This window comes from Lineus longissimus, chromosome 1 (assembly GCF_910592395.1).
Source record: "Lineus longissimus chromosome 1, tnLinLong1.2, whole genome shotgun sequence".
Taxonomy (NCBI): domain Eukaryota; kingdom Metazoa; phylum Nemertea; class Pilidiophora; order Heteronemertea; family Lineidae; genus Lineus; species Lineus longissimus.
This window is the reverse complement of record NC_088308.1, coordinates 22641250-22669062: the sequence shown is the minus strand read 5'-3', so window position 1 is coordinate 22669062 and position 27813 is coordinate 22641250. Positions and strand designations below refer to the sequence as shown.

The 27813-nt window shown below is 42.2% G+C and overlaps 3 protein-coding genes across 8 annotated transcripts in view; 1 reads left to right on the top strand and 2 right to left on the bottom strand.

The window, feature by feature from the left end:
- Positions 1 to 21719, top strand: part of LOC135492445 (ubiquitin conjugation factor E4 A-like) — a 32342-nt gene extending 10623 nt beyond the window's left edge. For all 6 annotated transcript variants that reach the window (XM_064778961.1, XM_064778976.1, XM_064778984.1 and 3 more), the window contains exons 4-18: positions 232 to 335; positions 882 to 1049; positions 14866 to 14998; positions 15558 to 15769; positions 15976 to 16161; positions 16287 to 16404; positions 16708 to 16926; positions 17037 to 17294; positions 17536 to 17792; positions 18084 to 18238; positions 18386 to 18578; positions 18699 to 18812; positions 18925 to 19428; positions 19823 to 19974; positions 20198 to 21719. In XM_064778961.1, coding sequence (XP_064635031.1) covers positions 232 to 335; positions 882 to 1049; positions 14866 to 14998; positions 15558 to 15769; positions 15976 to 16161; positions 16287 to 16404; positions 16708 to 16926; positions 17037 to 17294; positions 17536 to 17792; positions 18084 to 18238; positions 18386 to 18578; positions 18699 to 18812; positions 18925 to 19428; positions 19823 to 19974; positions 20198 to 20315 — 2891 coding nt within the window. In that variant the 3' untranslated portion in view covers positions 20316 to 21719. The remainder of the gene's footprint in view (positions 1 to 231; positions 336 to 881; positions 1050 to 14865; positions 14999 to 15557; positions 15770 to 15975; positions 16162 to 16286; positions 16405 to 16707; positions 16927 to 17036; positions 17295 to 17535; positions 17793 to 18083; positions 18239 to 18385; positions 18579 to 18698; positions 18813 to 18924; positions 19429 to 19822; positions 19975 to 20197) is intronic.
- On the bottom strand, positions 1419 to 11548 carry LOC135492484 (uncharacterized). The gene is made up of 2 exons (XM_064778995.1): positions 11157 to 11548; positions 1419 to 5056 (listed from the first exon to the last, which is right to left on the bottom strand). The coding sequence occupies exon 2, from the start codon at positions 5004 to 5006 to the stop codon at positions 1980 to 1982; it is 3027 nt and encodes a 1008-aa protein (XP_064635065.1). The 5' UTR covers positions 5007 to 5056; positions 11157 to 11548; the 3' UTR covers positions 1419 to 1979.
- Positions 21720 to 25831: 4112 nt separating the features above from the next.
- Positions 25832 to 27714, bottom strand: LOC135492429 (ATP synthase subunit d, mitochondrial-like). The gene is made up of 5 exons (XM_064778919.1): positions 27500 to 27714; positions 27071 to 27167; positions 26821 to 26898; positions 26564 to 26626; positions 25832 to 26257 (listed from the first exon to the last, which is right to left on the bottom strand). The coding sequence occupies exons 1-5, from the start codon at positions 27619 to 27621 to the stop codon at positions 26102 to 26104; spliced, it is 516 nt and encodes a 171-aa protein (XP_064634989.1). The 5' UTR covers positions 27622 to 27714; the 3' UTR covers positions 25832 to 26101.
- Positions 27715 to 27813: the final 99 nt, after the last annotated feature.

The following is a 27813-nucleotide window of genomic DNA, read 5'->3' as shown; positions in this document are numbered from 1 at the left end:
GTACTCAGATTTCACAAAAGGCAGACAACAATGCCACATCCTGGCACCAGTTGTTTTCAATATACTCGGCCTCTCGATATTGTAGCGGTAGAAAAAATGAGACGAAGGAGTGAAAAAGCCGAATCTCAGGATGAACCTGACAAGCTCCAAGCAACATGCGCCTGGTTTTGCCGTTACCGGTCACATTTGGTCTTGTAGGAGAGGAAAATATGTAACTTCTTGTCCTTTCAGAAGCAGACTGCCACTCTGGAAGACCATCTCGATGTGTCTTTCTCTCTGAACTCTATGACATGCTGGACCAGCAAACATGGCTGGATTTTGATTCACTTGGTCAGGTAGGGAAAATGGAAAGGCTATGTTAACAGGCTTTCACATTTGAGCTGTTTTTCCCTCTCAAGTTGGCTTTGAAGAACTGACTCACTCTCCATAGATTAAAAATAAGGACAGTGTATTTTCATGGGGTGTGATAACAACGGTTTTCCAAAGAATGATTTGAGGGGAGTGATGGGGATTTGAGTGTGATCAGTTCCCTTTTAAAATGTGAATGTCTTGCAAAATATTACACAAGCTGTCATCAGCTCTTGGTAGATGAACCTAGCAACTTGGCTGTGTGTCTCTTTCTCTCTTTGGTAATCTGATGTCTAGGACATCAATGGTGCATGTTACACCTTTGTGTCCTGTCTGCAGTAGCCCCCTAGTTTAGGTGGACACACTGTTAAACGGTGTGTATTAAGTGCAATTGAGAGCCCTACGACTATTTCGGTCTTGACTCTTGGCACCTTTTGAATTTGACCAAAATCATGGTCAAAAACACACTTTTTGGTGACTACTTATACCCTTGTACTTGGACATGGATTGTCAAAACGTCATTCCACTTGTAGGCAGTGTTTGAGCGCCTGATGTTGAGCAGCCCGGGAGAATGTGTCATCAAGACCGGAGATCCCTCCGTATCTGACCCTCGTGCAGCGAGCTTGGCAGGAGAGATTGAAGTGCTGCGATATCTGACCGGTTGCTACATAAGAACGAACCAGTATGCAAACACAAAGAAGGTAGGAGTCTTATATTATTCTGCTCTGAGGTTACCAAAAACGGAATTCAAAGGCTATCGATATAAAAACATCTGCCTTCTCTGAAATTGATTTTTGCGATTTTGCAAAATGGTCTTGCACTTTCCCTTCATAGGACTGACGTTGTCCTCATCAACATTATCAAAGGGCATGAAAGTCATGAATGCCACCTGTCACTTAAAAGGAGTAAGCATGATCAAACCATGTTGTAGCGAATCTTCTCTCTTGCACAGAATCTAATCGAGGTCAGCTCCCTTGAGTTCAACTCGCTTTTAGCAGGTTTCTTTGGGTGAGGTGCTAAATCGTACAAATAAACACAAGTACATGTACATGTATTTTACAATTTCACGAAATTTTATTCCATTTTTACATTTTTTCAAATTCCCATAGACTTTAATCAAGACATCCGTGATATACCAACAATATACAAACAGTTGCTGCAAAAACTTAGGTGAAAAAAGCCATATCCACCTGAGGGTATTTTGGGAGACATTGCCTACACAAAGTTTCCATCTTGTCGGTTGTCTAAACAATGTTTCCATCAGTACGACAATGTTGCCATCTTTAGGATTGTCGATGAACTGAAATGGCCAAGCTCGTAGACTAATGGTGGATGCATGAACCGAGTCTGTCTCCTCAGTTAACATATTCAGAAGTTGATACAACTTTGTCTTCCTCCATGGCAACCCAGATAGGCACAGTTCACACTTGACAAAAAACACCTACATTTTATTTACATAATCACATCATAACGTCTGTTTCAGTCTTGTTAAGAAAACACATTGATTGAAAATGAATTGAAAAATTCACACAAACAACACCTTCGTGCAATAAAATTCTTTATAAACGCTAACAAGGGACAAAAGTACCTTTGGCCAGAGCGATCTCAAAAACACTTCATCTGCGTGTCTGTCATACTTGTGTCTCCCTATCCAGTGTAGCAGGTACGCACATACAGTTGTTGATAGTACCATTGGGCCGCCGCTCCAATGTCTCATCAACCCCAGCCTTCTTATCATCATCGTCATCGCCATTTATGAGAGTCGTTTCAACATATTCCCTGATCGTGTGTTTAATCTTATATTTCAGGATGTCGTCTTCAACGGCATCCTTCCCGCTGAAAAAATCAAACAACTTTGGGAGCGTCACGGCAAAGAACGTCGCTATGGCTTGCCCAAGACTTGAGATATTGCCGATTTGATAAATATTTATGATCGAACCGACATAGAATAGAAAAATTGCAATCATCATGAGTTTTGCTAAGGCTGCGAGTTCGTGCTCTCTGAGGGGGCAATGGCGATCAAAGATCTTGTTATACAGTTGTTTTGGTATGAGTGGAATTCCATCTTTTCTGTAAGCCACCAGAAAGATTTTGTTATCCTCCTGTACTTCCTGATCGTTTACTTCTTGCAGTGCTTGTTTCGCATTCAACTCCTTCTCTTTCTCATTCATCTCTTTCTGTTCCTCCACGCAAAGTTCAAATATTTGTTTCTTGACTTCTTTATAAAACAGTTTCAGTTTATGCGTTGTGCTCAGCAGATAATAGAGGGCGACAACTTTTATAGAAATGATGGGTAATGTCTCCATGTAATGCTTGATGACACCTTTTATCGTGTAAAGAATAAAAAGCGAGACAATTTTACAAGAATATATGAAAATCAAAAGTGCAAAGAGAAGCCCTAGAATGATAATACCTGCGCAGGTTAGAAAAAGAAATGCTTTTCCGTATTGTCTTTTCTTGTATCTGCGGAGGCAGCTCCGCGCAAATTTGTCTGTCTCCTTCATCTCACTGAAGAAATCTATGACCATATCCCATGGAAAAAAGTTTGTCAGAGGAAAAAGCAATGCAAGAGATGCTATACATGTGAAAAATCGTATCGGTCGACAGATCAAGGCCTTGCAGCACGACTTGCACCCTTCTGACTTCTCAGGCCAGAGTGACAACCTTAACTGCTTGAACCAGAATACCCAAAATCGCGGCTCAGCGATCAAACATAACCTGAATTTCATTTTGTGATACAACAAATGCATGCCTTTATTTTCTGACTTTGGTGTCCGGAGTTCCTTTGGGAGTTTCATGCATCCTAAATAGTGATCCTGGACCATGAGTTTGTTGAGAAGCTTGGCTAAGTTGCCCTCAATAACTAGGACTACCGTCATGAGAAAGTACATCGAGAGATACACCGTCCCAATGACAAGTTCTGGATTCGTGAAGATTGCGCCTAACCAGATGTAGTCGTAGTTTTCAAGGTCTGCCAAATCTCCAACTATTCCCATTCTGCGCTCCATGTTGTAGAGATGTGTGATGTGGTCATGATACAGCATGATGTCACCGATCACCATCCCGTGGATGAAAATCGGGAACAGAATCCAGAAAAAGTTGATACGGCGTATGCGGCAGATCCAATCATTCTGAACATGAAGCAGGAAAATGTAGTACAATGGCGTGCAGATGCGAATTGGTGTAGTGTTGTCCAGGGCCGAGTACTGACATCCGGATCTTTTTGCGCAGATGTTTGCCTCATTCTGTTCCAACTCGAGGCTGATGGGTAATTCTGTGCCGCGCTGCTGGGTATTCTGGCCCGACTGAGATTCCTGCGTAGTCAGTGTGAGGTCAGAGAATTGACTGATCTGTCGGACCGGAATAATGCGCTGGTGGATTTCGTTCCCATCTTCTTTGTGATTCGTTATCAAACCATTGCAGAGCTTTTCAGGATTTCCATTGCTGTCGTAGATTTCGAATTCGAAGGCTTTTAGGGTCTCGTGTAAGCTCTGCAGTGATTGGCTGAACGTACTGGATTGCTGACTAAGCATGCTTGTACGCATAATGGAGTCATTTTGGCTCTCGTGTGAATGTATGCGCAAGAACTGACGTGGAACTCCCGATGTGCAGGCACAGACTGATTCTACATCTGCGGGTCGTTCAGGTGAACGGCATGCGGGGGCCACAATATCTTTCTGACCATTGTGAAGGTTGTCGTTGCGATAATTGTCTCTGCTGTCTGAAAGGCAGAATCCGGGAAGGTTGTTGTTGTTGTTTGTGTTAATTCTCCTCGCCGCCTGTGGAAGCGTGCTGTGTTGCCTTCCGTATAAAACCTTACATTTGACCATCTCGTGTGCACGACCATCATCGTCAACGGTGTAGATAACTTCCTCTTGCGGGAGAAACTTTATGAGCAACGGACTGACAAGGAAAAGTACGATGTACAGAATCACAACATACGTATTAGTGTAGCTCGATACGATAGCTTCACATGACCAGGGTGCACCTTGGTATAGCGGGATGTCACAACAAAACTTCTGAACATAATGTTTACTCAACATCAGTTTATAGGTTGCTAGACGGGAATAACAGACCGCCGAGGATGTATCCTCTCGGCCCTCACCGCCAACGATCTGGTGTATATGCCGCATCAACATGTCCTGAATTAAGTGTGTTTTTTCTGCTAAATGCATCTTATTCAAACAGTTCCGCGGCTCCATCCTGACGTCTGCGTCAACGCTTGCGACATCTATCGACAGGCTTGTAACCGACAGGACATAAAAACGAAAATCCAACTCGAGGAGTGGCTTCCCCTGGTGATTATCTACCCAGAACCAATGATCAAGTTCTGTGATCTTACTATAATTTCTGATATCCAAATCGACACCCCGAGGAAATTTCAATTTGATCTCGATGAATTTCTTTTTCTTGTTGATGATCAGATGTGTAAGATCCTCCATGATACCGTCATTCTTGATGTGTAACCGACAGAGCGAATTCAGCATCGACGTTGTGTTGACTATTTCCGGTGTTTCCTCGACGTACATGTGACTTGACAACATCGCTCCTGTTCTCGTTTTGGGTTCGGCGGCGGAGCTTAGACCAAGACAGCTGGCGATGATGAGGATCAAAATAATCCATAGGGCATAGCGACGATTAATGCGCGAACCATCCATCTTAGGTTCGGTTTTCAAGCTGGGTTCATCTTCGTGTCCTAGTTATCAACCTACAAGTATAGAAGAAGTGAAGATGCCAATAAAACGAGATCATCGTCACAATTTTCAATGTACAATAAGAACTTAATTACATATATCATTTGGAATTTTAAGTCTCTATTGGGCCCATGAATGAAAATTACCCTTTGATCTAGATTTACATGAAATTTGATCAAAACAGATGTCAAATTTGGTTATTTTGGATAAGGGAACTATCGTAAGATTATACATTATTCTGATAAAGCATACTGTGTTGCAGGCCATAAAAAAAATGCCATCAGTTTCACAGCATGAATAATTCATGGGCTTCATTTCTGGTGGCTTCAGTTCTTCGGGGAGAATGATCAAGCACGGCAATGTGACGTTTGTTGGCAGACATGCTGATAGCACAGGTCCCGTAGCTTGTCTCGCTATTTGGATGACTAAGGTCCAAATATAAGGAGGTGACTCATCCGCGGTTACAGTGGTTGTTGGCAGACTCTTTGTCTGCAGTACCTGTTGCTAGGTTATTGATGATGGGGACAGCTAATATGTCTTTTAATGTTGGTACTTCATCACATAATGAATAAAAGCTAGTTTCAAATAGCGCTCGATCACAATTTTGGGCGCAATACGTCAAAAGCTGATGTTTGACAAATCTGTTTGTGTCGATGCTTAGGGTTGAACACCTGATCCCGTATTTTCTGTGTGGGTCTTGTTTCCACTACCGCTTGTAAATGAATCAATGAAAGATATTTCTTCATTACCGTAATAGCATTATGACAGACTTGACTCATGCATTTATCTTGTGAATGATAATTCAATTGTTACTCATTACAGCTGATAATTTATAGTATTGTAATTGGGAATTTAGAGATAATTATGGTGTTTTATGGTGCTTTAAGTTCCCTCGTCCCTTGAGGCTGCCTCCTCGTGTCACTAGCCCCTGGGGTACTCTCTGGCATGTCAAATGGAGATTTTGGGCAGATAACTAGCTATATGAAGTGATTTACACATGCTAGTTTTCAGTGAAGTTGCTATCATGTGCTAATCATTTGCTAACTCTGCTTTACAAAGGCAGCTGCAACTGTTTCCTAGCATGCAACCAAGCTGAGTTGGTTATTTTGCTTAAAGGGCCAGTACGCTGTTCGTATGACTGACAATAACGTTGCAATTATTTCCTGGTTAACAGTATGCGGCAGACCACGTTGAAAACAGCAAATCTGCCTCCTATGTTGAACGATCAATTGCTATTAATGCTATCATGGCTCATGGAATCTCCCATTTCACACCCACGGTTCCATCAATCGAACCATTCAATGGGAGAATCGTGCCATTTAACAATCGACCAGCCCTGATAGCTGCCAACAACAAGATTCCTGCAACTTGTAGCGTTCTCGATGAGGAGGCCAAGTGTGATAAAACGTCGGAAATATGAGAGATCATGAATTGAGAAAGTAGCAATGTGGCAACACGCACGTTTGGCTAATGAAGCAGTGATGGAGGGCGATTCAATATCTGCCATGTTTTTTCGTTATAAATGCTGCATCTTTTGATGAGGAGGCACTGTTTTGACCTTGACCTACTTGACCTACTTGACCTACATGTATCTCACCGTGTTTCTTGCAAAGAGCGGTGAGAACATTGGCCTCTGCACATATCATCTGAGATCCCTTCCAGTGGTGGTGCCAATTAAGTGTGATATCTGATTCCTGATTCATGACAATGACAATGATTCATGTGTCTCTTTTATTAGTGTGTTGTCCTGATTCTGACATGAGCGATACAGGATTGATGAAATCCAGGGTACCTCCTCGACAGCACGCGGATAACCTAATGAGATCATCAAGACAAAATTCGATTTGTTCACAATCTGTATTTTCCCGTCTATCGATGATGTGTGAAACACACTTACCGATACATCTGATTTGTATTCAATCGAGGTATGATGGATGGTAAACGGGTGTCATTGTTTGGTTGGTTAAAGCCAGAATATGGAGGGCTAAATACAAAAGAAGGTGGCATCGTGACAAAGCCAAATTAAACTGGATGCTTATCGCAGCGACCTGTCATCAACATATCTTTTTGTCTCGCATAGCGGCAATTATAATTACAGGTTGCAGAGATTGAAATTGCTTGTTCGTGCCACGCTTAAATGATTTCTTGTCCAGTAACAGAGTCTACTTGCTGTATACGGTACTATATATCATGCTACCAAATGTTCTTGGCCAATAGCGTAACTCGATTCACATCATGTGATTTCAAGTCATCACATCGTATCGGATCCAAAAAAGCAGTAACGGATCCAAAAAAATGTTGTAACGGATCCTAAAAGGTTTTAATCCAATTATTTTAATTATTTTAATCCATTATTTTCCTTTGGATTGATTTCTTTGCCAAGACATTTGGTTGCATAATATAGCAAATAGTGGATGTTTAAGGTCGTCCAATATGGAATTTTGCTGGACGAAGAAATGTCATGGCGGACTCGCAAAGCCTCGTCCGCCAAGCCTCGTCCGCCATGACATTTCTTCGTCCATCAAAATTCCATATCGGACTCCCAAACATCCACTATTTGTATACTAGTTGATCTTGAAGCTGATGATTGGTCACCAATCCAAAGCTTCTGTAAGACTGGTAGACCAACAAGTCAATGCTTGTATTAGCTTGAAGCTGCAATCAGCCCTAAACACGTGCATCTGACGTGTTTATTGACTCTAGGTTGCCTTTATTGCTTCCTTAATCAGGGGATAAGTTAATTTCACCCAACCCACACATTTTGCCTATATTGGTTTCTTGCCAATTTGAGAAGCTAATACAACAACAATATGTATCTAATTCTTGTTAGTATTAGGAATCCATGTAGAAATCAGCTTATCACAGTGAAAATCATCATTGTCATGTCTCCCAATTGTTACAGATTATAACTCTGTTTGATGTCGCTGAGCCTACAAGACCCGACCCAACAAGGATTGCGATCCCCTGACTGCCCAAAGCCAATTTCAGTAATCCCATTATGAAGATTGAAATTTTTGAAGAGGAGGTGAAGTTTTCTTCCCATGGGTGGAAGATTTACTGGCAGTCCATTATTTCTAAACAGGCTTTGGAGATAAATGTCAATTTCCTTGGGGTTGAACTTGGGCGATGTGTGTCAGCATCAGCAAAATCTGGTCCAACTAGTTTTAAGCTGCCTCATTGGTAAATTAGGTCTGCGTGTGACTGGAATAATCCTTCTCTCCAAATGCTTACAGAGGGAGTTTTTCCATTTTGGTCACCATAGTGACATAATGTTCTAGAGCTATTAACCAGAGGAAGTGTTGGAATCTTGTGCTGCTAAGAATTCTTATGAGTTCAACCCAAAAGGTGAAAGAATAATCGGCTCTGAGATATTCCATGTCGACAATATGCTGTTTTTGCCAGTCTGGCAGTCTCATGACATGTTAAAGGCGATAAACCTTCTGTGAGGAGCTATCTTGTAAGAATTGTTAGCTACCATAATAGATTCACCAGCCGCTGATGAATAAAACAGCCTGGATTTTATGTCTCAGCAATTTCGTTGGTGATTTCTGAGAAGTGCAAAAATATCTGTTATCCGTTGTCAGAAGGTAGGAATTATTTCCTTCCTCTGACAGTGTGCCCAGGGCCCCAATTGATGTATGGTTTACCAAGATGTTTTAGAATTCTGGTCTAGATATTCATGATCAAGTCTTTTTGAGTCAAGTGCGATATCAACCATGATCTGTCTTCTTGGTTAAGCTTAAGCTTCGGGAGAAAATTGGATACTGGCTTCTGTCATAAGGGAAGAGAAATGATATATTCTCAAGGTGAAAATGCACACAACAAAAATGATTGATGCTTGAATGTGAAATAGGTCATAAAAAATATCATGGCTGAACCAGGGCAATCAATTTTCGTTAGCCCTGTCAATAGTCCCAAGAAGAGACATCTTCTTCAACGGCGGCTAACCAACACAAAAGAATGCAATAGATCCCCAGACAAGGCCGGAAACTGTAATGCCCAAATCGGGCCAGCCTGTATTCATAGTCTCTGATGAGATATGTGATTGTTGGGCAAACTACAAAGGCAGACGTCGGATGATTATGATTCTGTTCATGTCGTTACCTTCTCCGGGACCATGTAAATCAAATGGGTAATGTATTCATGGTATCACCAACACATAAATGTCTACCGAGAGTGCATATGTCATTCAGAGCCTTGATCTCAGCGTTACTTCTGGCTACCTTGCAATAGGGCCCGGGGAGAACACAGGAGTGTATGTCTTGATAAATTGGTTGCATCTTTCTCCAACTTATACAGATGCATATCGGATGATTGGGATATAAATCGATTACCTCGTCCCAATAGCCATCTGATGATTACATCTCTCGTAACACCTGTCCATCATATCGATCAATACGAGATTCTGTCCGCACTGATTTGGCTATGGTCCGGAACAAATTAACCGTTACAATGGTCAACAAAGGTTATACAGCATTGTTTGTAGGATTGATGGATTGGTTTCGAGCCGCAGCAGATCACCAATAAGCATCAACATGCCATAGAACCGTGATCAGCAAGTAATGATCACCAAATATTGATTTGGCTTCTTCATCTCATCAACAAGTGGTTGTATCCTTAGAGGAGCAACCTACTCTGATAAAGTGAAGAGCTGATGCCGCCAATCTGAAGATTGACCAGCAATTTCTCTGATCATCACTTTCATAGATTTGATAGGTCAAACACTTTCATAGATTTGATGGGTCGAATACATTTAGCTGCTGCTTACAAATGTCAGCTGAGACGGAACTTGATGGCATTGACAGTTTGATGTCTCTCATTCGTCTTGATCAAATCTAACTGCTAATGGCCATGCTTTTCTACGAGGCTAATCCAAAGTGACAATAAATAAATTATTAAGTGAATATAAAAGCTCATCAAAAGTTCTGGGGCGCATGCAAATGTTTCTAATGTGACACTAATAATTGATTGAGCCGCAGGTACAGTGGGAACCTGATGCTGGATTTGGCTTGCCGTGATTCACCACGAGAAAGTAAGATGTTGGTATATATTGATCCACACACATCGTACGCATGGATTTCACCAACTCCGGGTGATGTCTAGGTTGGTGATTCAGCGGTGTTGATCTTTTTACCATTTGTGGTTGTTGAGGTCATCGGAACAACTGAATAGTGTCTGGCAAAACATAGGATGGGCTTGGGTGCTGTCAATAAAGTATGCAAGCACCCAGCACCTGATTTCAACTCCCTCCCAGTCCACACCTTGTAAGCTCTGGCCATTTTTTCCAGTCGGAACAGAATTATAGGTTAAGCGTCTGAAATCTGCTAATGCCGCCGTGAATCATCAACGAAACTTATCAAGCAATGAGGTGGCGTTGGCCAATTCCCCAGACATCTATTCTGTCTGAGGCCATATTCATGTTACTATTGGAACATGGAAATGACAGGTCTTATATTCTGGTCATGATCCTGCTGCTGGGGGCATGGTATATGTTCATTGTAGTGAGTGTTTGGTGAGATCTGTTTTTTGTGTCTTAGGTCAAGGAGTATTGACCTTGCTCATCAGGGCGGACCAACTTTATGACTGGACATCGAGACGGTTACCTCTGATCCCCTATTGGACATTCTTGCCGCTCCTCCTGTAGATAGCCAGTCATATGATGTTATGTTCAATAGAAAAATATTTCACTGACCAAGGAACAAGAGAACTTTTTTGCCTCCTGTGCCTGAATGCCAGAAAAGTGCCCAGTGTGATGTGGTCACTGAAGTAGGGAGATGGCTGATGACCTCCACTGGTGGTAAGAAGTCAGGCTGATTCGATTCTGGTCTCCAGCCTGTTGTGCTACCGATTCAGCCAGTCTAGGAGGTGGCTGCAAGACTATTGCCAATCAGCTGGTTTTTTGGGGTCAACTAATCAGGCTAACTTGGACAAGGATGAGTTAAAGTGGGGGCAAAAGATGCCGCAGACAACCTGATCTGTGCAGGTGTGTGCTCACCAAGATCATCGGCCAACTCTGGCAGCAAGAGGAGTTCTCCTCTGGATGCTGGAGTTGATGGTTCTGCAAGCTTCAGAGGATGGTGCATCTGGAAATCTGAAATTGAAATTATTACCTACCAATGGTCACTGTCATGTTCCATCTGTTCCTGAAGGTAGCATCAAAGTGTATTCACTGCATCCAGTTCATTAGAATTTCCTTCCAGCTTTAATCCAAACAAATTCAGATGCTGTTGTTTTTATATTCACTTTCCATGTGATCCTATTCCATCGCACTTTAATTGACACCACCGATAATAGTTTTGTTCATTTGTTTATTGGAGCCTCTTTTCTTGCTCAAAACTTCCTATAAACTTTTATCCATTCAACAGAATCCTTGATTTTCCTCTGATGAAGACAGTCGGCAAAACTATGCTGTATCTTTTGGCTAATGTCTCCTTGTGTTTATTAAACTTCCATACAGAGTTCATTCAACTCCTCAATATCAAGCTTATTCCCAAAACCTGCCACCAACCGAGCACTCAGCTCAGAAATACTGCAAAGAGCCACCTGTTGGCAATGCCGATAATCATTTTGATTAGCATTTCCCTTGTCCAATCGACGCGAGTTGGTTCGACGGTGAGACGCGTTGTTTTGAGCGAAGTTGAGATGTTCTTTGAAAAATCAATGAAGGAGAATGTCGGCCCCAGGGTCGGTGATGACTCATCGTTTCTGCCTTTCAGTGTTGACGAGATTCAATCTACCTCGGTGCGGCAACTTCTGTGCTATTTATCGGATCAACCACTTGACGAATTTCCTGGAACTTTACCATCTAAAAGCAATTGGCAGTATTTGAATATAGCTTATCTTTTTTTCGCACAAGAACCAAATTGAAGTGCTTTAATGCAGTATTAACCATGTTTCCGCTCAACACTCAATTTCTGGGAGGTTACCTCTCCGAAGCAGTAATGGCATCATTTCTCCACTAAATTTGTCAGCTGAATTTCTGTATAAGTTTCCGACTCAATCCATGTAATGTGACCTGGAGGCACTGTGTTTCTGTGGAAATAGTTATAAAACAGTTTTATCATCTATATCGAAGACACTCCCAACAGAATGAATTGTTTGATGGAATATTTATGATTTTATTTAAGCTCATTGATGGAAGGAACTAAATTGTAAAATATCAATTTTCAATAACTTTTTTCTTCAAAGCTGGCTCATCTAAAAATCATCAGTATTGGGAAAAGGCTTAGGCATTTGATCAAAGACCGCATCCATCTCATGCTATCTTTGCATGTACATTTACACAGGGAAATGTACATTAACCGGATCAGTACACAGACAAATGAGATCATCCTAGCCGTCGCCATATTAGAGAAAAAAGGCTTCAAAGAAGACAAGAGAAGTGTTTAGCTTAAAGAACTGTGTCATTGTAAAATTAGGCTAATCAGAAATGTCATTGCGACAAAACGTCGTCGAAATTTGTGATAAATCTTCCTGTGTAGGAAGCTTTAGATTGGTCAATGAGGAGTCCAGTCTTTCTTCTTGGATCATACGCTGATCACTGATCCTGACAGTTCTTGGAAACAGTTCATGGCACCATGGTCAAAATATTTTATTTGTAAATATGTTTATTGCACATTGTTTGCTTGACACTTCAAAACAAGGGCGCTCGTGGCCAACCTTGACGAAAGGTACATCCCGGCAATATTTTGACTGCTGTGACCACTTTTCCTGATACTTAGCTCTCCAGACACTCATAGAAAACAATTTATGGCAATGTCTTCCACATTAGGGCAATCTCCCATATTTGTAAATGCAACTGCTGTCAGGATACATGGCACTTCATCAAATGGAGTTACATGTAGTTCCAAGAAACTGTCCGACTTGTTTGAGCTAACGGGAATACGGTTATGCTGATGGAGTAGATGCGATGTTGTCGGTTATGATTGATGGTTGAAGGCCAGTTCTGGGAAAACCTCATGGTACAACGTGTAGCTTGAGAAAGATAAACAAAAAACAAGTGGTTTAGGATACTTTGACCAAATATCATTTCTTGTTACGATCCAGTTATTAAAGTAGAATTCCTTTGCTTCTGTGTCACAAATAGTTTGGGTATGTGTAGCTCATCACAGGGGTCAACCATTCATTTATTTCCCTTATTTTGGTGGTAAGGTTGGGATATTTCCTATGTTTCTGTATTTCCATCAAATTCAGAGATATTTTCTATATTTTCACCCATTTTGACCTTATCAATGATAGTTGGGCACTAACATGCATGAATGGTGTTGCCCAGAATTCAGTGATCTCCACATTTGAAAAAAATTACCTGAGGTAAGATTCATTACTTGAATAAGAGGTTCTACATGGCAAATGATAGATTTAGATGTAGCGCTGACTTCATTATTCCTATGGTAAAGCGAGATTATTAGTCTCCTGTGTCATGATGATTCACACCGAACTGATTTATGTAGCGACACGGCTGCTTGGCAGGAGTCATTCGGTGATGTCAGTGAGATCCTAAAGTGTGTCTGAATGCTGTACCTGCAGAGGCATAGCTAGTAAGGGGGCCGACGTACCCCAAGGAGACACAAACAAATTAAAAATTTACCGTGATTTTGGCAGAAAATTTTCAAAAAGTGTAATTTTTGACAGTACAGCTTGGCTCCAGTATTGACATAAAGTGCCAGAAATTCTTAGTCTAATTCAAGCCTCTAGTATAATCCCTTCTGTTTCCCAACACCATGACAGCAACGTCGTTATTGACTGACATCATCAGTGAAATAGATCAGAGATGCCGTAATTGTTTTCCTTGTCATTGCTATTTTCGGCCGATGCTATGATATAGTCATTTTTGATGATTATTCCTGTGATGATATCGTGCACACTTCAAAAGATAAAATCAATGCAGCTGCTGATTGCTTCTCTGATGTGCGGCGCCTTATCGTTTGGATTACAAATCATATTTCCGCACACTGCATGTAGCCCAATGTTTATTTATAGGAAAACATCATGCCTAAATTTCAATTGCTGTGTAATAAAGGCCAAAACAGGGAGGGTCAAAATTTACGAATTTGGACAAAAAATAACCGATATAGAGACACATTTTGCGAATTGTGAGAGCTCGTCCCATGAAATAACATGGTCTATCACAAGCCGTTGGCACACTTTTCAAAGCGCTGTTATTATTGCTAACAATCTCGGCTACCCTGTCCAAGGATTAGTTACCATGGCAATCACTCAGCATAAAACCCCCAGACAAAGGTTTCCAATAAATGCAATTATTTGGTGCAATATTCCTAGCTGATGACATTCCTCCGCCAAAAAAAATTATATAAGGAGTGGCTGCCGCAGACGTGTGGCTGACATGACATTCGGCCATGCAAATGTTATCTGCAAATTTTGCAAAAATATAAGTCGAAAATTTGGTGGTTTACAGTACCGCTTTCAATGGCCAGGTTTGCCTCTCCACCAAGATACCTTACAATTCTCTTGACAACCTGTGAATACCGGGCTGAGTGATAATCAAAAGAAAGAGATGACTTTTAGCAATGTCTCTCAATAGGTTGACATTCCTAGGGCCTCAATGTTGAAGACATAAAAGTTAGCTATCATACACTGGCAGACAATAGTTATCCATTTGATAGACCATCTCTATAAACATGTTGTTCAGTTGCAAATTGGATTAGTGAAGCAATAGCTTAATTGTAGCCATCAGAATACTGAAGTGAAGCAGTTATCTGAGAATGGCTACATTTAAACTGCAGACACTATTGGCATCACAAAACATTTTTGGTTAAATGATGCACTATCCGTAATTACTTTGAATTTCTCGGTGTCATTGCAGGCCTCCCAAGAAAATATATCCAAATGCAGAGAGATTATCCTCCTTAATTCCCGGACCTGTCTCCAGCAGCCCGAAATATATTTCGGACAGGAACCAATTCAGCAGCTTGCAAGCTTAATCTTGGAAAGTGCAGGTAAGCTGAACCCTCTTACCTCAGATTCAGAATGTTGTCCAGGATAAAAATTATGAACATACACTTCATCATCCCAGGTCAGGTCAGGCTGGCTACCTGCCACTGGTAGCCCTGTAATTCAGTGCCACCTGTCTCAGGTGGGTGACTAGAAATCAAGGTTACTAGTCACTCAGGGCGGATGAGCTCGTCATAGGGTCAACGGCCGACTAGTTTTCCCCTAGCATTGCCTAGCGGAAACTATGTCTCCCAGGTAACTAGACACTCATGTGACTGGTCGCCTAGGGGTAACTTGGTAGTCTGGGCTCTTCAGCCGGGTTATGGCAACCAGACTAGGAGACGGAAACTCCGATATAAAACCTGACCGAAGACGGAGCGCACCGGCCATACTGGCGTCTAACCGGGTACGCACGCATTCACAACCTAAAATGCCTATACAAAGCACCTTATTTCGTTGTGACGTCAGACCGTCAGACTTCATCATCATTGGCCATCACCTCGGTATGATACAAAAAATCTATCAAATTTTCTGATGCTTTGATTTAAATTTTGGTCCTTTCAGAGGATTTAATCATGCGAGATTTCCTCATATCAGTCCTTGTTGAAGTGGAAGCTCGTAAGGAGGATGGGCCCATCTTTGGTGTTATCCAGCCCATCTTGGATGATCTGAAACGGAAGATCACAAAAGAGCCAACGATTTTTCACGTGGAGTTACATAATGTAATGAATACTGTAACATTCATTGTGGGGAGTAAAATTCCTTGTTTGTCTGAGGTAAGTACGAAAAATTGGCAATCTGATTTTGGGTGATTTTGCACAAATATAGTTGAACAAAACGTTATATTACATCTGAAACTTCAAAGTCCAAAGTATCTATAAATACTTACTTTGCCAGAATCGGACAAAGTATGGCGAAGAAGAAGCATGTTGCAATTTGTTTTGACATAAATAAATATATAGCTTTATTGTCTTCATTTCAGGCTTTCTTAGAGTACAGCAAGGTGACGGATATAAAAAATGCCAAATCCTTTGAGACAACTCTTCTAGGTTCTTTACTGTCACTGAGTTGTATTGTCAAGAATGAGGCGGGACCGTATGAATTCTTTGATAAGCCGTCTGCTCAACCGGCACAGGAACACAATGCCCTGGAGGCAAGGATCTGGGAGGTAGGTCTATACTGGCTTCTTCATCAGGCATTCTGAACCATCAGAGGTCCGTTGAATGGTTTAGAAATTGTAGGCGAGTCTTCTCTGGCTTCCTGTTAAATTTCATTCTTATATTCTCGTTCCAGCGCCTGGCTCTGTTGAATGAGAAGCTCTACGTGATCATCTACAGCCTGCTGTCAACAAAGGGCGACAGTAAACACCTCATGTTGGAGTGGCTCGGCAACTGCATTCATGCAAATGCTGGTAAGACTTCTTCTTTCTCGTACTGTAAACCTGTAAATCTTTTGTGGCCTATTTTGGGCAAAGATGTGTGTTTAAAAGGTCACTTCCGTTCATTTGTGCAAGTACATGCAGTACATATTGGATCCATTTTCAAATGAGAAGCCTCATAACTGCTGGCTCAACCATGCAATAGGGCCCGCATTGGATCCTGTTTGTAAAATAATTGAAGGCAAAATTGTTCTAATCAGCTTATGTGGTGACAAGCACCTATTTCAATTTGCTGTGAACTTCTGACTCAATTTTTTTAATCATGTTTTATTTTAGGGCGAGCCAAACTGTGGTCGAGCCAGATGCCTCAGATTTACAACCAGATGAACTGTAGCGATGGCTTCTTCATGAACCTCTGTGCTGTCCTGTTGAGGCTGTGCCAACCATTCTGTGCCCCTGAGAATGCCAGAAAGCTGATGACCGTTAGTCCTGAATACACCATTACGAATGTGATAGATACACAAGAGGGGAGGGCAAGGAATGTTCATATGCGAGGTAGGTTTTGAGAACGCAACCTGCATGTCCTTAAGAGATGTCAGTATTGTATAGGCTGATTATAACTAAACTATAATTACCACTGTAAAGATATTGATATCCAATTTCAGGATTGGTTGAGGAGACGTGCCTCATCCCTGCTGTGGAGGGAGAGAGGGTAGCCCTGGATGATGCCTCATTTAACTTCATCACCGAGTGCTTCTTCATCACGCATCGCTGCTTGAATTTGGGGTTCCATGTCGTGAACGAGAAGTTTGTCCGCTTGAGTTCCGAGTTGCATCGGATGCAGCGGCTGTTCCGTGATATTCAGTTACAGGGTGCGACGGATTTGGAGCCTGGCCAGAGGGTCAGGGAGAGGATGGATCGAGGTGAATACAGCTAGCTACTAACGTCAGGACAAGATACATCCATTTTTATTGTATGAATTTAACCATTGGCCCGAATGCTCTTACATTTTAAGGACAGATCAGACATCATATGGGCTGTGCCGTAGTATGGTTGGAAATGATGCTATCGCATGTTGCAATAACACTCTTTATATCGTCCTCAATACTAAACCCATATTTTCTGCCCTTATAAAACTAATCTATTCCCTGTTCCGTTTTGCAGGCATGACCTTCTACTTGTGTTTAAAAGCCGCCCTGACGGAGCCACGTATGCTGGAAATGATGGGTCTCCTCCAGACGTCCACGGCAAAGTTCTTGAGCCATGCCGCATCCCACAAAGATAGATCTCAGCTGCTGCCAATTTCATTCCCGTTGTGCGAGGAGGTTCCGCCCTGCTTGACGTGTCTGCCAGAGTTTGTTATCAACAATGTGATAGACTATATGATATTCCTGCGAAGATTTAAGGACGAAAACTTCGAGGTAGTTAATATAATGTCTATTTATGGTATGGAAGAAGAGACGACAGATGTTAGCCATCAGTGTTGTTTCTCACAGTCCACATCGTTTTATCGAAGTTTATTTTAATTGGCGGCACGCCAACACATTGAACAACAGCTAATTTTGCAGTTATATCCTACAAGGGACCTTGCAAATAATGTCATATTGTGTAGAAATGACCCTTTTGAGCAACATCACTGTCCCACATGTTCCTGCTATTGAGGTGTCCACTAACATAGGTTCTACTGTATTCAAGTGTGTTGCTTCTTTCAGCTGATGGGCGATAGTCTCGAAGATCTGTTCACGATGATCTTGGTCTTTATGGGAAGTCCTGAACGTATGAAGAACCCACATCTGCGAGCGCGTCTGGCTGAAGCACTGGAAGCGTTCACACCTCATAAGGATGATGGAAACATTGGCCTGTCCAAGTAAGGGCAATCTAGGTTTTGACATGCTTTTGTCGCCACTTTCAAAGTTTTCAGATACGATTCTGGGCACTGAGGTCAACTTACAAAAATTTAACACTGAGTACAAAAGTACAAAACAGATTAACTATTTGAATGATTTTCTTGCAGCTTCCGACGAGAGCAGATATTCCTGAATCATCCTCACATTGAGGAATTAGCGAGGACACTTCTACATGTGTTTGTCAGCATAGAAATGACCGGACAGAGCGTGGAGTTTGAGCAGAAATTCAACTACAGACATCCTATGTACATGGTGCTCGAACACATGTGGGGTATAGACATTCACAAGTCCGTGATACAGGTAAGCATTATTCCTATCCCCCGCCCCCAAATCCTCACAGTCTGCATGTATTTCACAAAATATTTCACACAAATTGTCATTTTTCTCTTCAAACTATATCTAACTTTCCTTCTTTTTCAGAGATTAGCTCAGAAGGCAGAAGGAGTGATGGATGCCATTAACCCTCCATTGTTTCTACGATTCATCAACATTCTAGTCAATGATGCCATATTCCTGCTTGATGAGGCTCTAAGTGTAAGTTCTTCTTTGGCATTTTCCATTGTGAGCCACTCCGGTTGGGTTGCACTTAGGGTTATTGGCTTGGAGACTACATCAGTGAGGTAAAGTCGCTTTGTCTTTTTTCCAGTATCTGACACAAATCAAAGACCAGCAAGATGAGAAGGAACGAGGTGAGTGGAATGCGTTACCAGCCGACCAGCGCCAAGAACGAGACATGAATTACCGCCATCTTGAAATGTTGTGTCGCTACCATAATTCGATGGGGAACGATACGGTCCACACCATCGAGATGATGACAGGGAACATCAAGACGATTTGGACGCATCATGTGATGGTGGATAGGGTTGCGGCCATGCTCAACTACTTCCTGCTGCATCTGGTTGGTCCAAAGAGGAAAAACTTCAAAGTAAATAATCTAGACGAACTTGAATTCAAGCCTCAGGAACTCGTTTCGAATATCTGCAAGATCTACCTGAATCTCGGCAAAGACGACAAATTCTGCCAAGCCGTGTCGAGAGATGGACGATCGTATTCCCCTGAACTGTTTGTACAAGCTCGTGATGTGTTGAACAGGATTAGGAGCCCTGTCTACATGGTGGAGGAACTCGATAGACTTGCAAAAAAAGTTCAGGTGGGTGTGAGCTTGATATCTGCTGGGGTTTGACTCTCAGAAAGACCACCACTGTTTAATCTCGGTGTCCTTGAGCAGGACAATTGACCGAGTTACTTCTTTCCACCTTAGTGAAAGAATGGGCACAGAGCTGGCAGAGATTGCAAAATGTGAGTGCTAGTCCTGAGTGCCTACCTATACTCTGTTTCACCAAAAAATTGCATTCTGATTTTTGCTGATTTCACACATCCTATTATGAAGCCAAGTTGTGGTCCAGGGCACACAGTGTTTACGGGGTGCAGGCGAGGGGTACAGTACACTGCTAAAACCCTCAGCTAGCAAAGGGTAAAGGTACTTGGTTCTGCTTATTTGGTTGATATGATTTGATATAAAGATCACTGTTTAATATTTCAAGGCATTTGCGGAAGAGCAGGCTGAGGAGGATGTGTATGATGCGCCAGAAGAGTTCTTGGACCCGATCATGGGCTCGCTGATGAAAGATCCTGTAATGTTACCGTCATCAAAACAGATTGTTGACAGATCAACCATAGCGAGGCATATTCTCAGGTAAGGGAAAGAAATATTGGAGCAATTGAAAAAGCATCGCTTTGTGATGAAGAGATTGTGGTTTGATTCTCAGCGAACTCACCACTTGGACCTGTTTACAAGGATTTTAAGTTTCAAGCACAGGGGTACACCATCTTTCTCCAAACCCATTACTTACTTCTTGTATTGCATGATACCTTTTAAAGCAAAACTCCAATTTTCAAAATTTCTTTGTTATTTTCAGCGATCAGTTTGACCCCTTCAACCGAGATCCTCTGACCATGGACATGGTCCTACCTCAGGATGACCTGAAGGAGAGGATTAGGAGTTGGCTTGTTGAGATGAAGGCAGAGAAATCATGACAGCATTAATCCAGACATTTCTGTAGACTTGTTTTAAAGTACAGTGGAACCTCCCTTAGCGGACACCTCTCTAGTAGGGACACTAGTTTTGGTCCCAAAGTGGTTGTTTCCATTGAATTTGACCTATCTAATCAGGATAGCTCTCTTTTGGAAAGAACACCACTTGTCAGTCCAGAGGGTGTCTTTGATAGAGGTTCTACTGTACAAGAAAACTTGATGAGAGGATCAGTGTTTGTGGAAACTAATTTGATGTCATCATTAGTGAGTTTCAGCAAATCAAAATATTTCTCCATATCAATTGTACGTGTATTTGACATAGTCACTTCTCAAATTCCGGTATATCATACGGGTGCGTAAACTTGATACTGAAAGAGATTACCTCTTTCTGTGCCTGTATTCCTGTGGTGCCAGGCTTCTTTGCAATGTCTTTGGGCGATATTGGCTGTGAGATGGCTGTAGGTGTTTCCTGCTCGGGTCCTGGGTTGCGTCTGTCTTTTGTCGGTATGAGTCTTTGTGATTCTCCTTGGTGGCCACTAGCATCACTGAAGGTCTCTAGCCGCCAATTCATAACCTTTAACTGCTACAGTATGTACATGTATATGTCCAATGGAATAGATTTAATTTTTCAAAACTAGATTTTGCTGGTCTTACATGTAACATGCTTTCTGATGTAAAGACACGACTAGGTAAAAATCTGGCAATCCATTGATTGATGCAGCCAGCTTTGCTTGATTTTGTTTCCCTCCTGGGCATACGTGGGCCTAACATGTGCATGTATATTGCAATGTAAAATAGTGTATTTAACCAAAACCAATGAGTGTAAACATGTAAATGGAAAGTATAATTTTACAGGAATTTAATTGCACATGTATTTTGTTCAATGGAAAAAGAAAAATTATGATGTATGATGTATGGTGTATGGTGTATAGCAGCCGGTGGAATGGTTTTTGTTGTGCGTCTTCTTCATGATTGGCCTCCGACATATTGGGTTCTTCAATGTTGGCCTACATGTACGTTTACATGCATTGCAGTGTAAATGTTTTTTAACCGTTTAGATCCTTACCGGCTGGTGTCTGGCCACTGATTTTCATCTATATATCCCTAGCTGGCCATAACCGCCCACCAGTACGTACCTATTCGAGCGACACCATCGCCAACTCTACTTAAGAAATGAGACTAAGGCCGGTTTTCGGTCGTTTAGGGATCTATTGGTGAAATATTATGGAGATTTAGTGGCTGGCTTGTACAGGGGTGCTTTGGGGGGGGGGGATGAAAATTACTGAAATGCACCAGGGAAATACGGGGAAACACATAAAAATGTTCTAGGATCTAAAGGGGTTAACCAAGACAAATTGATGTAAATGAAAAGTATAATTTTACAATAGTAAATTATTTATCAGATCAGCTGAAGTGTTCGTTTTTATCATTGTATTTTGTTGTCAAAAGGACATATTGTGACTTTATTTTCGATATCCTTTTTATCATAATGGTTGTGACTATGTATTAGGGACCAAAGATGCCCCTTTTGCTCCTGGACCAACCATGTCTCATCAGGGTCCACTGTGCTCATAATTAACACAGCTGAGAGAATCAAGTCATAACCCAGAGACTCCCCTTTCCTCCAGGACCAACCATGTCTCCTCAGGGTCCACTGTGCTCATAACTAACACAACTGAGAGAGAGAAAAGTCATAACCCAGAGACTCCCCTTTCCTCCAGGACCAACCATGTCTCATCAGGATTCACCGTGGTCATATTGAACACAGCTGAGAGAGACAAGTCACAACCCAAAGACTCCCCTTTCCTCCAGGACTAACCATGTCTCATCAGGATTCACCGTGGTCATATTGAACACAGCTGAGAGAGACAAGTCACAACCCAAAGACTCGCCTTTCTTCCAGGAATAACCATTTCTCATCAGGATTCACTATGCTCATAATTCACACATCTAAGAGAGACAAGTCTTAACCCTGAGACTCCTCTATCCTCCTGGACCAAACATGTCTCATTAGGCTCCACTATGCTCATAATTCACACATCTAAGAGAGACAAGTCTTAACCTAGAGACTCCTCTTTCCTCCTGGAACAACCATGTCTCATCACGACCCGCTGTGCTCATAATCAACATTGCTGAGAGACACAAGACACAACTTAGGGACTCCCCCTTTTCTCCTGGACCAACCATGTCTCATTAGGATTCACTATGCTCATAATTAACATATCTGAGAGGGACAAGTCACAACCCAAAGACTCCCCTTTCCTCCAGGACCAACCATTTCTCATCAGGATTTACCGTTGTCATAATGAGCACAGCTGAGAGAGACAAGTCATAACCCAGAGACTCCTCTTTCTACCAGGACCAACCATGTCTCATCAGGATTCACCGTGGTCATATTGAACACAGCTGAGAGAGACAATTCATAACCCAAAGACTCCCCTTTCCTCCAGGACCAACCATGTCTCATCAGGATTTACCGTGGTCATAGAGAACACACCTGAGAGAGACAAGTCACAACCCAGAGATTCCTCTTTCCTCCAGGACCAACCATGTCTCATCAGAATTTACCGTTGTCATAATGAACACAGCTGAGAGAGACAAGTCATAACCCAAAAACTCCCCTTTCCTCCAGGACCAACCATGTCTCATCAGGATTCACCGTGGTCATATTGAACACAGCTGAGAGAGACAAGTCATAACCCAGAGACTCCTCTTTCCTCCAGGACCAACCATGTCTCATCAGGATTCACCGTGGTCATATTGAATACGAGAGAGACAAGTCATAACCCAGAGACTCCTCTTTCCTTCTGGACCAACCATGTCTCACCAGGACCCACTGTGCTCATAATCAACATCGCTGAGAGAGACAAGTCAAAACCCAAAGACTCCCCTTTCCTCTAGGACTAACCGTTTCTCATCAGGACCCACTGTGCTCATAATCAACATCGCTGAGAGAGACAAGTCAAAATCTAAGGACTCCCCTTTCCTCTAGGACTAACCATGTCTCATCAGGATTCACCGTGGTCATATTGAACACAGCTGAGAGAGACAAGTCACAACCCAAAGACTCCCCTTTCCTCCAGGACTAACCATTTCTCACCAGAATTTACCGTTGTCATAATGAACACAGCTGAGAGAGACAAGTCATAACCCAAAAACTCCCCTTTCCTCCAGGACTAACCATGTCTCATCAGGATTCACCGTGGTCATATTGAACACAGCTGAGAGAGACAAGTCACAACCCAAAGACTCCCCTTTCCTCCAGGACTAACCATGTCTCATCAGGACCCACTGTGCTATTAATCAACATCGCTGAGAGACACAAGACACAACCTAAAGACTCCCCTTTTTCTCCTGGACCAACCATGTCTCATCAGGCTCCACTGTGTTCATAACTAACACATTTGAGAGAGACAAGTCATAACCCAAAGACTCCCCTTTCCTCCAGGACTAACCATGTTCTCATCAGAATTCAATATGCTCATAATCAACACATCTTAGAGAGACAAGTCGTAACCCAGAGACTCCCCTTTCCTCCAGGACCAACCATGTCTCATCAGGATTCACCGTGGTCATATTGAACCCAGCTGAGAGAGACAAGTCACAACCCAAAGACTCCCCTTTCCTCTAGGACCAACCATGTCTCATCAGGATTCACCGTGGTCATATTGAACACAGCTGAGAGAGACAAGTCATAACCCAAAGACTCCCCTTTCCTCCAGGACCAACCATGGCTCATCAGGCTCCACTGTGCTCATAATTAACACATCTGAAAGAGACAAGTCGTAACCCAGAGACTCTCCTTTCCTCCAGGACAAACCATGTCTCATCAGGATTCACCGTGCTCATAATTAACACATCTGAGAGAGACAAGTCATAACCCAAAGACTCCCCTTTCTTCCAGGACCAACCATGTCTCGTCAGGATTCACCGTGGTCATATTGAATGCATATGAGAGAGACTTGTCATAACCCAGAGACTCCTCTTTCCTCCTGGACCAACCATGTCTCATCTTGGCCCACTGTGCTCATAATTAACACAGCTGAGAGAGACAAGTCACAACCTAAGGACTCCCCTTTTTCTCCTGGACGAACCATGTCTCATCAGGCTCCACTGTGTTCATAATCAACACATCTGAGAGAGACAAGTCATAACCCAGAGACTCCTCTTTCCTCCTGGACCAACCATGTCTCACCAGGACCCACTGTGCTCATAATCAACATCGCTGAGAGAGACAAGTCAAAACCTAAGGACTCCCCTTTCCTCCAGGACTAACCATGTCTCATCAGGATTCACCATGGTCATATTGAACACAGCTGAGAGAGACATGTCACAACCCAAAGACTCCCCTTTCCTCCAGGACTAACCATGTCTCATCAGGACCCACTGTGCTCATAATTAACACATCTGGGAGAGACAAGTCATAACCCAGAGACTCCTCTTTCCTCCTGGACCAACCATGTCTCACCAGGACCCATTGTGCTCATAATCAACATCGCTGAGAGAGACAAGTCAAAACCTAAGCACACCCCTTTTTCTCCTGGACCAACCTGTCTCATCAGGCTCCACTGTGCTCATAATTAACACATCTGAGAGAGACAAGTCAAAACCCAGAGACTCCCCTTTCCTCAAGGACTAACCACGTCTCATCAGGATTCACCGTGGTCATATTGAACACAGCTGAGAGAGACAAGTCACAACCCAAAGACTCACCTTTCCTCCCGGAGTAACCATGTCTCATCAGGATTCACTATGCTCATAATTAACATATCTAAGAGAGACAAGTCACAACCCAAAGACTCCCATTTCCTCCCGGAGTAACCATGTCTCATCAGGATTCACTATGCTCATAATTAACATATCTAAGAGAGACAAGTCATAACCCAGAGACTCCCCTTTCCTCAAGGACTAACCACGTCTCATCAGGATTCACCGTGGTCATATTGAACACATCTGAGAGAGACAAGTCACAACCCAAAGACTCCCCTTTCCTCCAGGACTAACCATGTCTCATCAGGATTCACCGTGCTCATAATTAACACATCTGAGAGAGACAAGTCATAACCCAGAGACTCCCCTTTTTCTCCAGGACCAACCATGTCTCATCAGGATTCACCGTGGTGATATTGAACACAGCGGTGAGAGACAAGTCACAACCCAAAGACTCCCCTTTCCTCCAGGACCAACCATGTCTCATCAGGGTCCCTGTGCTCATCATTAATGCAGCTGAGACAGACAACCCGAGGACTCCACATTGCAATAAATTATCGACTGGGACGGGTAGACTTCTGATCCGAACAGCATGATCTGATTGTCAACATGCACATCACTCACGACATTGGGCTAGTCACCTCACTTCCATTCCAATGTGAAATAAAACAGAGATTCCTCTTTAAATTGTTGGTTTCTATGAGAAAAATACCCGATCCAAGTGGAGAGAAACAGCTTGTGATGGCCTCATCCACCCAGGTCAATGGATTCACCAGGAAATAGCCCAAATGAAGTAAAGAACAGATGAATAACACAACCTTCAGACACTTTATTGTACCATAACTGAACATACATTTGCTATGAATTACTCCAAGGAAACTGGGAATTGATTACAAGTCTCAGAACTAAAAGTACATTTTGCTTTGGTGTGGTTTTTTTAGCACATATTTGATATCGACGATAGTTCTACATTCCCCAGCAACCTCAAAACATCCAAAGGTTCTTATAGTTATCTCACACAAGTATGTACAAATAATTGTCATTTACACTCCTTTTAGAAAATCCTAAATTGATTGATATTACTTAATGAAATGTGGATTTGTAGGTTGGGCGTCTGGAGTATGGGGGTAGAACGTTGGCTTGTTGACTGGATCGAGGGCCTGCTCTGGGAAGTAATCTTGTATATGCTCCATGGTCAGTTCTTCGTACGGTGGCAATTTTTCCAGATGGGCCAGCTGAAAAGTAGTGAACTATCTATGAAAATATCATTGTGATAAAAGTTTGAAGAGAAGACTACAGAAAAAGCTTTCCAAAAACAGATACCCGGTACTTCAGCACTTTTGGTGGATATCTGACTCAAGTACATCCTGATCTGGGTTGGTTCATGCGCCTCTCATTTTACTTCAAAATACTGAGGTGTGATTGGGGAAACATATGAAGAAAACTTTATTATAACAAATGTACACCATCACTCAGTCAGACTGTTTTTTCAATTCTGCCATTTCTGACAATTCTGCTTAAGATGCAAGAGAAAAACTCACCGTAGCCTTGGCATTTTCAATGGCTTTCTTAGAGTCCTGAATGAATTGGTCAGTGCTAACGCCCTGAAAGGACAAACAGTAATATCTTTGAATTCAGAACAGATACTTCACTGGTGAGCAGTTACAGCACATACCTGCAACGCTCGCTTATACTGTGTAGATGCTATTTAGCCGGTTTTGGTGCGTCTGTTTCACAGAGGCACAATGGCAAAGAGGTTGTAGGTTCTAATCTCGGCACAGTCATGTGAAATACTTACAGATTGTTTCTCTTGTGCATCTATCTCGCCAAGAACGTTTCTCTTGTCTTTGGGATATGAAATTTGCAAGCCACCATACTGGAAGAATATAAAGTGTCACTTACAAGAAGAGGGTAACATTTGTGGGCAATAAAGATTAGTCAACTGTCAATCGGTATTTTCTTATCAATTAGAAATTTCAATTTTCTTACTAATGGCGTAGAACTATAATTCGATGCTTGTCATGCAGTTTTACTTCATGTATGCTTACAGTTTTCTCAAATTGTTCCACCATTGCTGGGTTGGCCAATCGAGATTTGTATAAAGCAAAGTCGATCTTTGGGAGATTTTCTGGGTATTGGTGGACACTGAAATAAAGTAACAACTAAATGAATGACAATTTTACAAGAAATTACACACACAGAATTATGAAAATAGATGGATATGAATTTAATGATCATGACAATATTGACAGCATACATTTTAGCACACCGAGTGTGTAGGTATGTTACTAAAAAAAACAAAGTTAATGGATATCAATGAAACATAGCTCATTGGAAAGGCATTGATGAGGCATTGATGAATCCAATGGTACCAATATCATCTTTATAGGACGAAAATTAAGTGAGTTATAAGGGAATTTGTACTCGGTGTGTACTGTAGGCCTAGTCAGTTATGTTAAGACAGCAAAGCAACCTACCGGCTCACAAATGTATCAGACTTTCCCTTGAATGCACGAAAAAAATCTTTTTGTGCAGCTGGGACAGAATCAGAAAATGCTGCCCAATTAATTGCCGTCTTGGCAATACGTTTAGCAGCCATTTTGATGTTTTTTATGACTGGTTTACTTGGACAAATTCTGATTTCTGTGCGACAATCGGAAGCAATGGCCGCTCAGCGCTCAAGGTCATTCGACGCTCGAAAACGAGGCACCCAAGTATTACAGGAAAACCCCTCGGTGTAAAAATAGTTTGACGTCACGAGACTGGCCAACCAATCAGGCCATTGATTCGT